Here is a 12275-nt window from a genome sequence, read left to right as displayed (position 1 = left end):
AAGTCATAAAAGTGCAGTACCGTTATGTATTGCAATAGTTATGCCTAATAAATTTGAATTTGAATTTGAATAATAAAAAGTGTTTTGGCACATAAAGAGTACAGTACAGAGTACAGTAAACGCTCATAGTTTGAAGTTTGTTTGCTTATACATACAAATGTTCATGAAAGCTAGCGGTGGTAATTCTTCTTGGACACAATCTTGAAAAACAAAAACCTCTTAGAAGGTCACTTCTTGTTTCGCTTATTTACTGAACATGGTGGCAATAACGAACAAAAGGAAGGGTGAATCTCTGAATTCACAACTTCCTTCAACAAAAGTGGGACTATAAACTGTCTCTAATCGTGGCAAAAATGGTACAAAGGAATGCGCACGTTCTTCTAAGGGTGAAACGGTTGATGTTAATAGTTGCATCGAAATGAGCAATCAGTTCGATTCTTTAGACAAATTTTCCGAACACAAAATCGAAGCAGCTTCAAGCCCAGGCTTTTTGATTCAAGTGAGGAAGCAAAGGGTGCCTCAAATCGTGATCAGTTGTTCCGAATTTGGAGGATTTAGGCAAGAGATAGCCGTACGAAACTTTTAATTTCGAATGAATCTACCCAAGGAAAATCCTATGCTGATTTCGTAGCAGGTAATTTAAACTCATCCCCTTTTCATACTACGAGAAACCTAAATACCTACTACGAGAAATACTAAATGGAAACCCCCTGTCGCCACAGGAAACTTATATTCCGCCTCTTCGTCTACCGAAAATTATAACGCAAAATCATCAGATAATGTACCTACTTCAAGTAATATGTGGCCCTCTGATAATAAATGATGTAAAATTTACTAATCAAATTGTTATTGGATTGCGTTTTTCTAATGGATCTAATGAATAATAATTTAAATATTTTAAATTTTGATCGTTCTTTGAACGGTAAAGAGGACGAGCTGTTCAATTTTCTAACAACTAAAAACATACTCCGTAAAAATCATGCGATTTTACGTCTTTTGGATGCACATAAAAGAAGCGAGCCAAATGACGTGAATTTGTGCCACATTTTAAATACGATGGTGTCTGAATCGGGAAATGTCAATCATAGCGACATCGTATTCATGTCCTTCATCATGTAAAATTACATTTTTCTTCCAATACATAATTCAGAACCCATTTTTACGTCATTTCATCACTTACATCATGTGTCATTCAGTCATAATGTGAATTACGTACGGAGTGATTTTCATTATGTTTAGAATGTACACATAGCAGTAGGAGCCGTCCACAAATTACGTAACGCTCTAGGGGAAGGGGGAGTAGGCTATACCGGCTCATACAAAAAGCGTTACGGTGGAAGGGAGGGGTTCAAACATTTTCAATTTTAGCGTTACGTAATAAATTGATGCCGCCTTATCACTGAAACTTATTTGAAACCTGGATCCAAACCCAAAAGAGATCATAACTTTATTGTTTATCGTAATGATCGACTTGATGGGGCATGTGGGGGAATTGCAATCATCATACATAGGCGTATGAAACATCGACTTTTTTCGTCATTTGAAACTAAAGTTTTTGAAACTTTAGGTGTTTCTGTTGAAACATTGTTTGCTAGCTGCCGATTTGCTCTTCCAATGCAATGGGCGCCAAGTTAATTTGCTTCAAACTGACTTGCGGAAATTGACTGGCAATAAATCAAAAAAAAATTCTTATTTGTGACTTTAATGTAAAACATTACTCATTGAATAATTCGCAAAGCAAACGGCAGAACTTTATTTGATCAGTGCTCTTCAGGATATTTTTCAATTCAATACCCTGATAGCCCTACTTGCTTTTCCTCTTCTACAAACCCTTCTAAGTACGATCGATTTGGTCATAAGTTATGACCATCTAGTCAGCGTAGTAGCCAACTGGTCACGGTGTCTTTGGTAGAAAACATTGATATAGAAAAATCAGTATTGCTGAAACACCCACTAAATGAAAGCTTTCCCCTTTCATTTGAGATCGGTTCGGAAATGTTCAACCGGGGGTCCTGAGTATTTTCTTTTTGGTAAAAGTACTATATGTGACCTTCTTCCAACAATAATTTGGACCAATGTCCTACTTCACTAATTTGACGTTTGAGCTGTGCCATATTCACTCGTTACCATGGCCACATAAATAACATGGCACCGCTCAAACGTCAAATAGTGAACTCGTGCACTGGTCCATAATACGACGAATCGATTAACTTAACCAATCAAACTTTCATTTGAACGAGAAGGCAGAAATGGTATTAAAACCTGTAATATACTGTAATCACGTTCACGTTCACGGGGTTGGTTGATTATGTGACGTCCTAAAGAGGGGTTGACCTGTGCAGTTTGTTAAGCAAGATTGGTGTCGATGGAGGAGGAGGGTCCGTTAAGGTTACCCTGTCGATTATCGGATAAAGGATACTGGCGTAAAAATGCTGTTTTATTACGGAAAAATATGGCAATATTGAAAAAATCTGAACAATTTCAAGTCTGCTGGAGATTTGCAATACCATTTGATGGGTAGGGCTTGATTTTTGATAATTTCATGAGAATTTTTTCCTTTTTCTATTCCTTCAAATTGTACTGGTTGCATTACTATTGGTAATAATTTAGTTTATATTTTAATTGGGAATTATACTTTCTTTACTTTCTTCTCGGCAGTTCTTTATGTTTATACGGATAGAACAATTATTTTCATATAATATATATTACTACATTTTTATAAGAGATTTTTCCTGCTTTTGATTATACACAGAAAAAAATATTTAATTTTCAATGTGATGTAAACTGAAGTCTACTGTAAAAATGAATTAAATTCGTGTGTTATTACAGCATAATGTAAATTTAAATGAAAATACATTGAATTTTCAACTAAAAATGGTTGAATATTACATGATCGTGTAAATTTAAAGTGAATTCAATTGAAAAATAATGGATTAGTCGTTGAAATTTACGTTTATTTTGATGCTCCAAATATGTGCATGAAAATAAACTTAAATTTACAACATATTTTTAGCTGGGTAGGCTGTTCTTTCATATGTTCATATTTTTCATAGTTAAGGCTCAAGAATCCATCATTCAATCATCAGTAATCATTAAAATTTGAAAACAAGATTTTTGGTTCAAATTTCAATTAATCTTTATGAAAATCTATCATTGTATTTCAGATAGCAAGTGCAATGCAATGATAGATTTTCTTGAGCATTGCTTCAATTTTGAGTAAAAAAACTGGTTTTGAAAATTTGTAAAACGATGATTGTTATTTTCCTCTTAATAGAACTAAGGCTTGTTATACGTTCATAGAGTCTTATTAAAATATAAACCGAAGTCACCGAGTCGAATTCTCCGTTGTGAAAAGAAGAAGCCGAACTTGTGGTTGCTAGAAATCATTTAATTTACTAAGTACTATCAGAAGGACGGAAGCAAATGGATGCTACAGAATGACGAATAAATCGTAAACCGACAAAAGCTGACTACAAACGCAATGCGAAAACCTATGCTGGCAACTATCACTGCTAGCAGAGAAGTGAATAATTGCTTACATTTAGAATGTTCTTCTTTCAGCATTGACTGTCCCTTGAACTAACACTAAAGAGCTGTATATCAATGATGATTAATCCATCTTTGAGAGTAAACTGTTCTTTGAAATTTATTACAAATGTATGCTAACTGTAGTTCACTATTGCTTTTAATTTTGGTCAAACGGCATTCGGCCAAATGACCCTTTCGGCCAAATGGTGTTCGGCCAAACGGCATTTGGCCAAATGGCATTCGGCCAAATGACCCGGAATTCCTCAATGGATCCCCGACGAACAAAATCTTAATCTTTGCTCACCATCTTCCTTGCATATAACGCTAGAAGTTGTAAATGCAATCTAGAAAAAAAAAAAAAAAAACTAGAATCCATTGATCCAAATACTGCCGAAGAATGGGTAAGGATCAGCCGTTCAATTGTGTGATTCATAAAGTTGACCTTGAAATTGGTGAGCCCATATATCCGTAGCGGTAAACGCGCAGCTATTTAGCAAGACCAAGCTGAGGGTCGTGGGTTCGAATCCCACCGTTCGAGGATTTTTTTGGGTTGGAAATTTTCTCGACTTACCTGGGCATAGAGTATCTTCGTACCTGCCACACGATATACGCATGCACAAATGGTTATTGGCGCAGTAAGCTCTCAGTTAATAAGAACTACAACGCTCATTGAACTCTAAGCTGAGAAACAGGATCTGTCCCAGTGGGGACGTAATGCCGGAAAGAAGAAGAAGAACCTTAAAATTAATTCGTTCAGTAAAGGTAGCAGTTGCCAACGTCACAGCAAATATTGGTTAACCGGCAGAAATTCCATATCTTGCGCTATCATATTCTGGAGTTTTGTAAAATCACGGGAAGTTGCTTGGAATCGTGTTAAGGTTTCGGAGAACTACGAAGCATATGATCCACAGCTGTAGTAATATACAATAATGAGCAACCGTATTAACCGTATTTACTCTATCAATATAAATTGACGCTTATATTATGCTGTTCGGTTATCCAAACCGCATGGTTATTAAATTAATTAACTCATTACGCGTGGTAAAAATGGACAAATTATGGGTGAAATTATGAAAAAAATCCACATGCTCGGCTGGGATTCCAGCCGAGCACGTGGATTTTTTTTTCATAATTTCACCCATAATTTGTCCATCTTTACCACGCGTAATAAGTTAATTAATTTATCGATATGTCGTATTTGTAATTGGATTTGAAAAAAAATGGTATAATGCCTAAGATACCTAGACATGCATGAAAGAAAATGACTGTGTTAACCATAATTAAGAAACCAGTAATGAAAAAAACGGCATTGTACTGTTTTGAAAAAAATGTTCAGGACACCCCGATAGAACATTTCCAAATCAGTCACAAATGAGAGGGGAAAGCCTAAGCTTTCATTTGGTAGATGTTTAAGCGATTCTGATTTTTTATATTCATGTTGTTCCGCTAGAGATACCGTGTGGTAGCTCACGCTGTTTTTGATTCCGATCATGTTCATATTATATTGCAAATATCACATGGAGCGATTCTCAATCTTATCAGCACCACTTTCAATTATTTACGAGCCGACTGGAATACATATGAAACATGACAATGCTCTCGAAACTTTAACAAATTCCATTGTTGAAGCAAGGGGCATTGCAATACCAAAATGGGAATTAAATTTTAATCCGTGATTATAAATGATTATCTTAAACTCTTGATCCATCTTAAAAACGTGAGGAGAAATCAATCTCATAGAACTCGCGATTATGCTATGAAAATGATATGGCAGGATCTGCACCAAGAAATTAAAAAGTTCCTCTCAATTTTTGAACCAAAATTTTGAAAATAAAATTTCTCAATTGGACCCTGGCTTTAAGCCCTTTTGAAAATTATCTAAAATTTTGAGAAAAAAAACCTCTGATCCCAATTCCGGCATTGAAAGAGGCAAACAAATTTTACTAACTAATTGCGAAAAAGCTCAAAAGCTGGCTAAGCAGTTTGAAAGCATGCACAATTTCAATTTGGAACTCAATTGAATATCAAGTTGCTCAGGATTTCGAAAGCATTCTCAAGCAAGATAATGTATTTGAAAATTACTGGGGACTGATTTAGAAAAAGTGAAAACTATTATTATTAAAATAAAAAAAAAATAAAGCCTCTGGCGATGGTGGCATTTTTAAGATTCTCATAAAGAAACTTCCAGAGAGTTGGTTATGATTCTTGATTGATATATTTAAAGGCTCCCTAAAATCAAGACGATTATTTTACGGTGACAGCGACAAATAATCGCTGCGATTTCTGATGTTTCTCTGCATGTACAGTTTTATGAGAGTGGCCAAGCCATGGAGGCGCGATTTCGCTGAGATTTACATCGCGTTGATCTAGAAAGTTTTATATCCTGAAAATAAAGAATAAAATAATATGTTAATCAATCCACAGTTCGGGAAGTCTCTCTTCTGCGCCAACTGCAGCCAGTACTTATAGCTCAGAAATACCGTAGGTACGAACAGATAAAAGGTACCAAGCCAAAAGGCAGAATAATTAATATCACTTGAGATAGGTAGACATGACAGTCCTTTCCCCTTTAGAAACTTTCTAATAACTCTTTAAAAGCCAGCTACAAGTTGCAACAACTCATTATACTCAAATACGCAAATTTGCTAATTCCAAGACTACAACAAAACATTCAAATCATTGGATTTTACTGCTCAACATTACATTTGACAAATTCGTCAACACTAAAGAACAATTTCGTTCATCTCCATACAGCAATCGCTTCACAAAAGAACAACTATGTTCACAATAAACGACAATTTCGTCAGCTCTGAAGAACAATTTGGTTCAACACAAATTGGCAATTTCACCACACTTTCAAAAACAGATACAATTGGCAATTTCACCACACTTTCAAAAATAGATACAATTGGCAATTCGCCACCCCAAAGAAAATCGATTATCTTCAACACACGTTTCCATGATCCTCGTCGCCACTTTTATATCCTGAAAATAAAGAATAAAATAATATGTTAATCAGTCCACAGTTCGGGAAGTCTCTCTTCTGCGCCAACTGCAGCCAGTACTTATAGCTCAGAAATACCGTAGGTACGAACAGATAAAAGGTACCAAGCCAAAAGGCAGAATAATTAATATCACTTGAGATAGGTAGACATGACAGAAAGTATCATATAAGAGTGCATGCAGCGACACAAAGACCGAATCCCGGCGATTTTTCGTCACTGTCGCTGAAAAAAATCGCGTTGATTTAGGGAAGCCCTAATAATTTTGTTCATTGGGCATATTTTCCTGACAAATCGAAAAATGCCAAGGTTATACCAAATTTAAAGCTAGTCAAAAATCCTGCAGGTGCTTCTAGCTATCGTTCAATCAGTTTGCTTTCTTCCATCAGTATTATGTTTAAAAAGGTCATTTTGAACACATTAATGAAAAGTAATTAGATTAATCAAAATTTGCCATAACATACTAGCTTAAATATACAGATTCGATGCAGGAAGAACACAACAGTAGAACAAATTGCTTGTTGGAAATAGTAGAACATGTGTAAAGCGCATATAAAGAAGATAAGCTTGCATTCATATCAGTAAAGACAAAAAATCAAACGATGTTAATTCCATTAATTACACGAAAAATGTACTTACCAATGGTTCATTACTTTTCACTAGCTGTACGATTTTGATTGTTTCCTCATCTTCGTCCACTTCGACTGGAATCTCCGGCAGGTGAGGGTAGAAGTCTTTTTGCGCTATGGCATCGTGTGCGAACAGGAGACTCTATTCGATCCCAATAGATCCGTTTCGGTGCGTACGATATGAAACGAAAGAGGTATGAAATCATGACGTTGAATCACTACAGGTAGGTACTGTTAGAAATTGAAACCGGACATTTGACGAGACTTCATTTGCAGAATCGGCCTAACGACTGGTGCGTATAGTTAAAAGCCGAACCGTGCCTGACCCCGGGGGAATTTCAATTAAAATTCGGAGAATGCTTCCGCTGTGCAATTAAAAAGGTGAACCTGTCGTGTGGTCCACACACGTGGGATGTGTTGGACAGTTCAATCATGGGAAATGCTGTCGTGTTCAATAAACGTTCGATTTTCACGCTCGGAAGGAGGTACCTGATGTGAAAAGCGGAACGTTTTTGGGTCCTGCGGCAGGAATCGGTGAAAGTTCGGAACGTGGGACGTCCAGCAACGACATGCAATCAAATTGTTCAGTTTTCGACCATGAGCGGAGCAGAATTTTGAACTGGGTTGACCAATAGTAGTTTGCAGAGCAAGGTGCAGAATGCTGATTTTCACAACACGAGTCCTGAATTTAACGAACAAGGCTTGCCGAGTGAGATTATTATGACGAGTGCTGTAAAATCTAGTTCTACAACGCGTTGCGTATGACTTATGGACTCAAATTGAAAAAGATAAAAAACTAAAAATTTAGGGTTTAAAACGTAGTACCTAAGGAGGGTTAGTGACGGAAGGGTTATTCAAAGAGTAATTAAATAAAAAATCTATAATTTTTTCACATGATTCATACCGCAATGATAGTTAAATCTGTTGTTAAATCCCATATACATTTATAAAATTTCTAATATAAGTGGTACCCCTTCTGTTGCTCTGACCATTGCTATTACTACTGGCACCAAACGCACGTGTACATTCGCCGAGCGAATAAATAAATTGCTCGGAAAAGGACCCGCTGCCATCCCGTTGGGTTGGAAAATAGTTCTCGTTTGTATTGAGAGCAGATCCTGTTGCACTTTGGCTGCCACCAGGACGGAGGACTCAAGTGTAATGGAACGATAACACAATGTCCGGTGTTGTTTTACCCGTTGAGTAGCTAGGGATGTTGTTTCTCCCACACTATCAATCCAGCAATGGGAGGATTGTGCAGCAGCAGGTCGTCCACTTTGCTAGCGCGTGTAAGCTCCAATCTGCTATGCGATGCATTCTACTGAAGTGTACCAACTCTGCAGGGGAAACATCGGAATCTAGCCGGGTCCAAACGAAGTGCAGTACGGTTATTTGTTTACAGGAAAAAAGTTTTATACACTGAAATTTTGTTTACGCGGTATATTTTTGCGTGGTTTTTGCTCAACGCGAGACCATAAAGTCCATAGTGTCGTTCCATTACCATCGTGAGATCGCTAGTTATACTTGCAGTTTTGAAGGCCTTTACTCAAAGTGATTTTTGGACAATCGCAAATAATTGATAAATTCGTAACTTAATACGTCATGGAAATGGACAGTAGACCTGTTCATATTTGAAAAAATGTCTGAAAATCTACCGGTCAAGCAGTATTCCGAATTATCATGCTAAGAACAATGTGTGGTCAAATTTTCAGCTCATTTGATAAAGATTTCAATATGCTTCAAGTTGAAAACGTGTTTTTGAGCTTATATCAAGGTTTGAAGAATCATAACTAGCATTTGGAAAATCAAAACCACTTGCTATTACCACTACTTGAAAGCAAATTCTATTCTGCTAAAGTTTGTCGAACACGCTAATAGATCAAATTGAATTTTGACATTGTTCGATCGAGATTTGTTTTCCGCAGTACCCTGAAATCACAGTTTTTTGAATATATATGGTACAAAAAACACACATTAACATTATTTTTTCAGACCATAGTCAACGGGAATAGAACATTGTAAAGCTATGAATTCATTAACCATTAACAGCTTACATGTTACCTAAGGCAATAAATTACAAAAAATGACCAAAGATCGAGCACTGCATTGCAACCTGATGATAGTTAAATCACGCATGACACATGTACCGACGAATGAATGAATTGAACAAGTTAGCATTGCTTTTTATTTCCGATTGATGATTGTTTTGATCGCATTTCATTGACGATTCAGAACGATTTGAAAACAATCATCATCATCGACTGAGAAAAAGCAGTGCTAACGTGTTCATTTTTTACATTCCACAAATCTCACGATGGTGCTCTTTGCTCCCCCACAGCGGATTCACATATGTGCTTCCTAAGTTACTATTTTTTACAATTTATTTTCGTAAGATAACTTGTAACTTTCAACGGGATTGAGTTATAGATATGCGTAGTCATCATGTTCTGGAAGATAAAAATCCTAAATTGTCATACAGGTATGTTTTTTAGAGAGAACACTTCCTAAAAATAGTGATTTTCAAGAACCTCGAAGCACAAACCTCAACCAACCAATGTTAAAACTTGCTCCAATCTTAAAATCATGTTCGACAAAAGTTCGTAGAATTGAATCAACTACTGTATAGAGATATTTCCAATAATTTTTGGAGTTCCGTTCGGTAGTTATGATTTTTTATAGCTTGAAATTATCCTAAAAATACATAATTGATTTGAAGCACACCTAATTTTTCTCCAAATTGATTGAAATTTTGACCAGAAGTTCATTTTAACATGAAAAATCTAAATATTGGTTGACTGGTTGATTTCCCGACATTCTTGAAAATATGAATAGGTCTAATGGACAGGTCGTGAGTATGAATTGCAATGGTAAAGTATGTGCCAAAATTCGTTAAGCTGTTTAACGAATGCTGCGTATCATCAAATGAACGCGAAATTCCATTTTTGAAATTTCCCATCGTAATGGGCTGTTTTTCATCGCGCCAATCTGTCATGAAAATGCCTACTTTCTTGCACTGGATTATGCAGTGTGGTAATAGTCATAACGCAACTGAAACCAGTGCTGTAATGATTCATTACGTAACGGTTTCTCATTACGCAACTGTTTTGAGTTGCGTAATAAATCATTTCACATTTTTTTTTCAGAAATTGTAAAATAATGGTGAACGCATTCCAATAAAGGGTGTCCACGATGAAATTGCCACACACAAAATTGATTCGCAAAATTCGAGTTTTCATCCGATTGTCATCAAATTTTCAGGGATTAAAAAATAACTATTAAACTTCATTTTACCATTTTACTCGTATTTTATTTACAGTCCATACGCAAATTCCCGCACCTTGGCCATAACCCCGGCCATAAGATTCTGTACAACCTGTGAATCAACCGTTTTTTGCATGTAAACCCATACTTTCTTCAGTTCCTCGACTGTCTTCACTCCCCTAGGTCGCTTAATAATCGCTCAGTACTTCTCGATGGGGCGGAGCTCCGGAGTGTTGGGAGGGTTGAACATTTTCGGCGCGAAATTGACCTTATTGTCCGCATACCACTTCAGCACGTCCTTGGAGTAGTGGCATGAGGCCAAATCCAGCCAGAAGATTGTTGGGACGTTGTGGGCCTTCAGGAGAGGAAGCAGCCGCTTTTGGAGGCACTCTTTCATGTGATTGTACCCCGTTTGGCATAAAGTCGTTTGGCATAAGGTCGTTTGGCATAAAGCCGTTTGGCATAAAGTCGTTTGGCATAATGGTCGTTTGGCATAATGGCCGTTTGGCATAATGGTCATTTGGCATAATGGTCGTTTGGCATAATGATTGACTTAGAATGAATATCGGCATTTTTGAAGGTTCTCAACAAGCGTGGCGTTTATTCAGAGATTTTCCAAGCTATCAATATCAAAAATTGTTATGACATTAGAAAGCATTACTAAATAAAAATTGTGACGGGTCTGGAGGAAGATCTTTTCTGAATAATAATTTTCTCTACATCCCAGAGCATAGAGTATCTTTAAGCTTGTTGCGATTTACATATTTGAAAATAGTAAATTGGCAAAGAAAGTTCGCTGTTATTAATAAAGGGAACGCTCATAGAATGTTTCGCTGCAGATCAAGCTCTGCCCCAGTTTGGACGTAACACTTGATGAAAATTACTTGATAAAAGAAGGGAAAAAATTATTTGCAAAATATTAAAAGCTCTAATCCAAAGATCTGCCAATGCGACTTAATGCAAAACTAGCCTATATACGAGAGAAGATTATTATTCGTTTAAAATGTTTAAGATTCTATCGCAAAAAAAAATCTTCTCCCAGCATAACTCAAATGAAAAACACATTTTAAAAGAAATTATTTGTGGCAAAACTTTTCAACGATTCAATATAAATTTTAATTTTGGAAGTGTTCATCAAAAACACCGTCTATTATCGAAAAAAGGAAAAAATTGTGATTGAGATAATATTTTTACAGCATATCTCGAACAAGCGTTGGAAAAAAAATGTAAAATATTGGCAGTTTCTAAAGTAATTATCATTACAACAGTACGTCTTGCAAGAATTGATAAAACAGCAAAATATAAAAATACAGTCATCTCTCCCTTACTCGATATTGAAGGGACAATCGAGTTACAGAACACAAAAGCATTGCAACTGCGTTCCAAGGGACCATCAAGTTAGCCATGAAAGCCAACTTTTACTATGGTTCTCTAACTCGATATCGAGATACGGAATATCGAGTAAGGGAGAGTTAACTGTAGTTAACATTCAGTTTTACTAAATAATAAAATTCAAAACAGTATTAATATAAAGAACAGCCTTTGTAAATAAGGCTAAAATAAGGACGCCAAAAATTATTGCGGCATAATAAAACGAAAACACATCAACAATTGCGTTCAGAACCATCGAAGTGATTGTGCCATTTTTCCCCGAATGTAATTTCTCCAAATTGCCGTTTCCCCGAATGACCGACTTTCTCGAAAAGTGGTGCAGTTTAAATAGGTGCTATAATAGTCTTCAGTGGCTGGATAGTGAACGGGAAATAACGATAAGCAATCAAAAGAAGGACGTATTATGTCATACTCGGCTATACACATGTTAGCAAAAATGCTGAGGACGGTAAAAATCGAAAGA

General features: G+C 36.3%; 1 protein-coding gene across 8 annotated transcripts in view; it reads right to left on the bottom strand.

Moving 5' to 3' along the window:
• LOC5573102 (MAGUK p55 subfamily member 7) overlaps positions 1 to 12275 on the bottom strand; it is a 72246-nt gene that overhangs the window by 9661 nt on the left and 50310 nt on the right. For all 8 annotated transcript variants that reach the window (XM_021846119.1, XM_021846118.1, XM_021846117.1 and 5 more), the window contains one exon: positions 7170 to 7301. In XM_021846119.1, coding sequence (XP_021701811.1) covers positions 7170 to 7301 — 132 coding nt within the window. The remainder of the gene's footprint in view (positions 1 to 7169; positions 7302 to 12275) is intronic.

This window comes from Aedes aegypti, chromosome 2 (genome assembly GCF_002204515.2).
Source record: "Aedes aegypti strain LVP_AGWG chromosome 2, AaegL5.0 Primary Assembly, whole genome shotgun sequence".
Lineage (NCBI taxonomy): Eukaryota > Metazoa > Arthropoda > Insecta > Diptera > Culicidae > Aedes > Aedes aegypti.
Note: the sequence above shows the minus strand (reverse complement) of the source record. Positions and strands in the feature narration are given on the sequence as shown.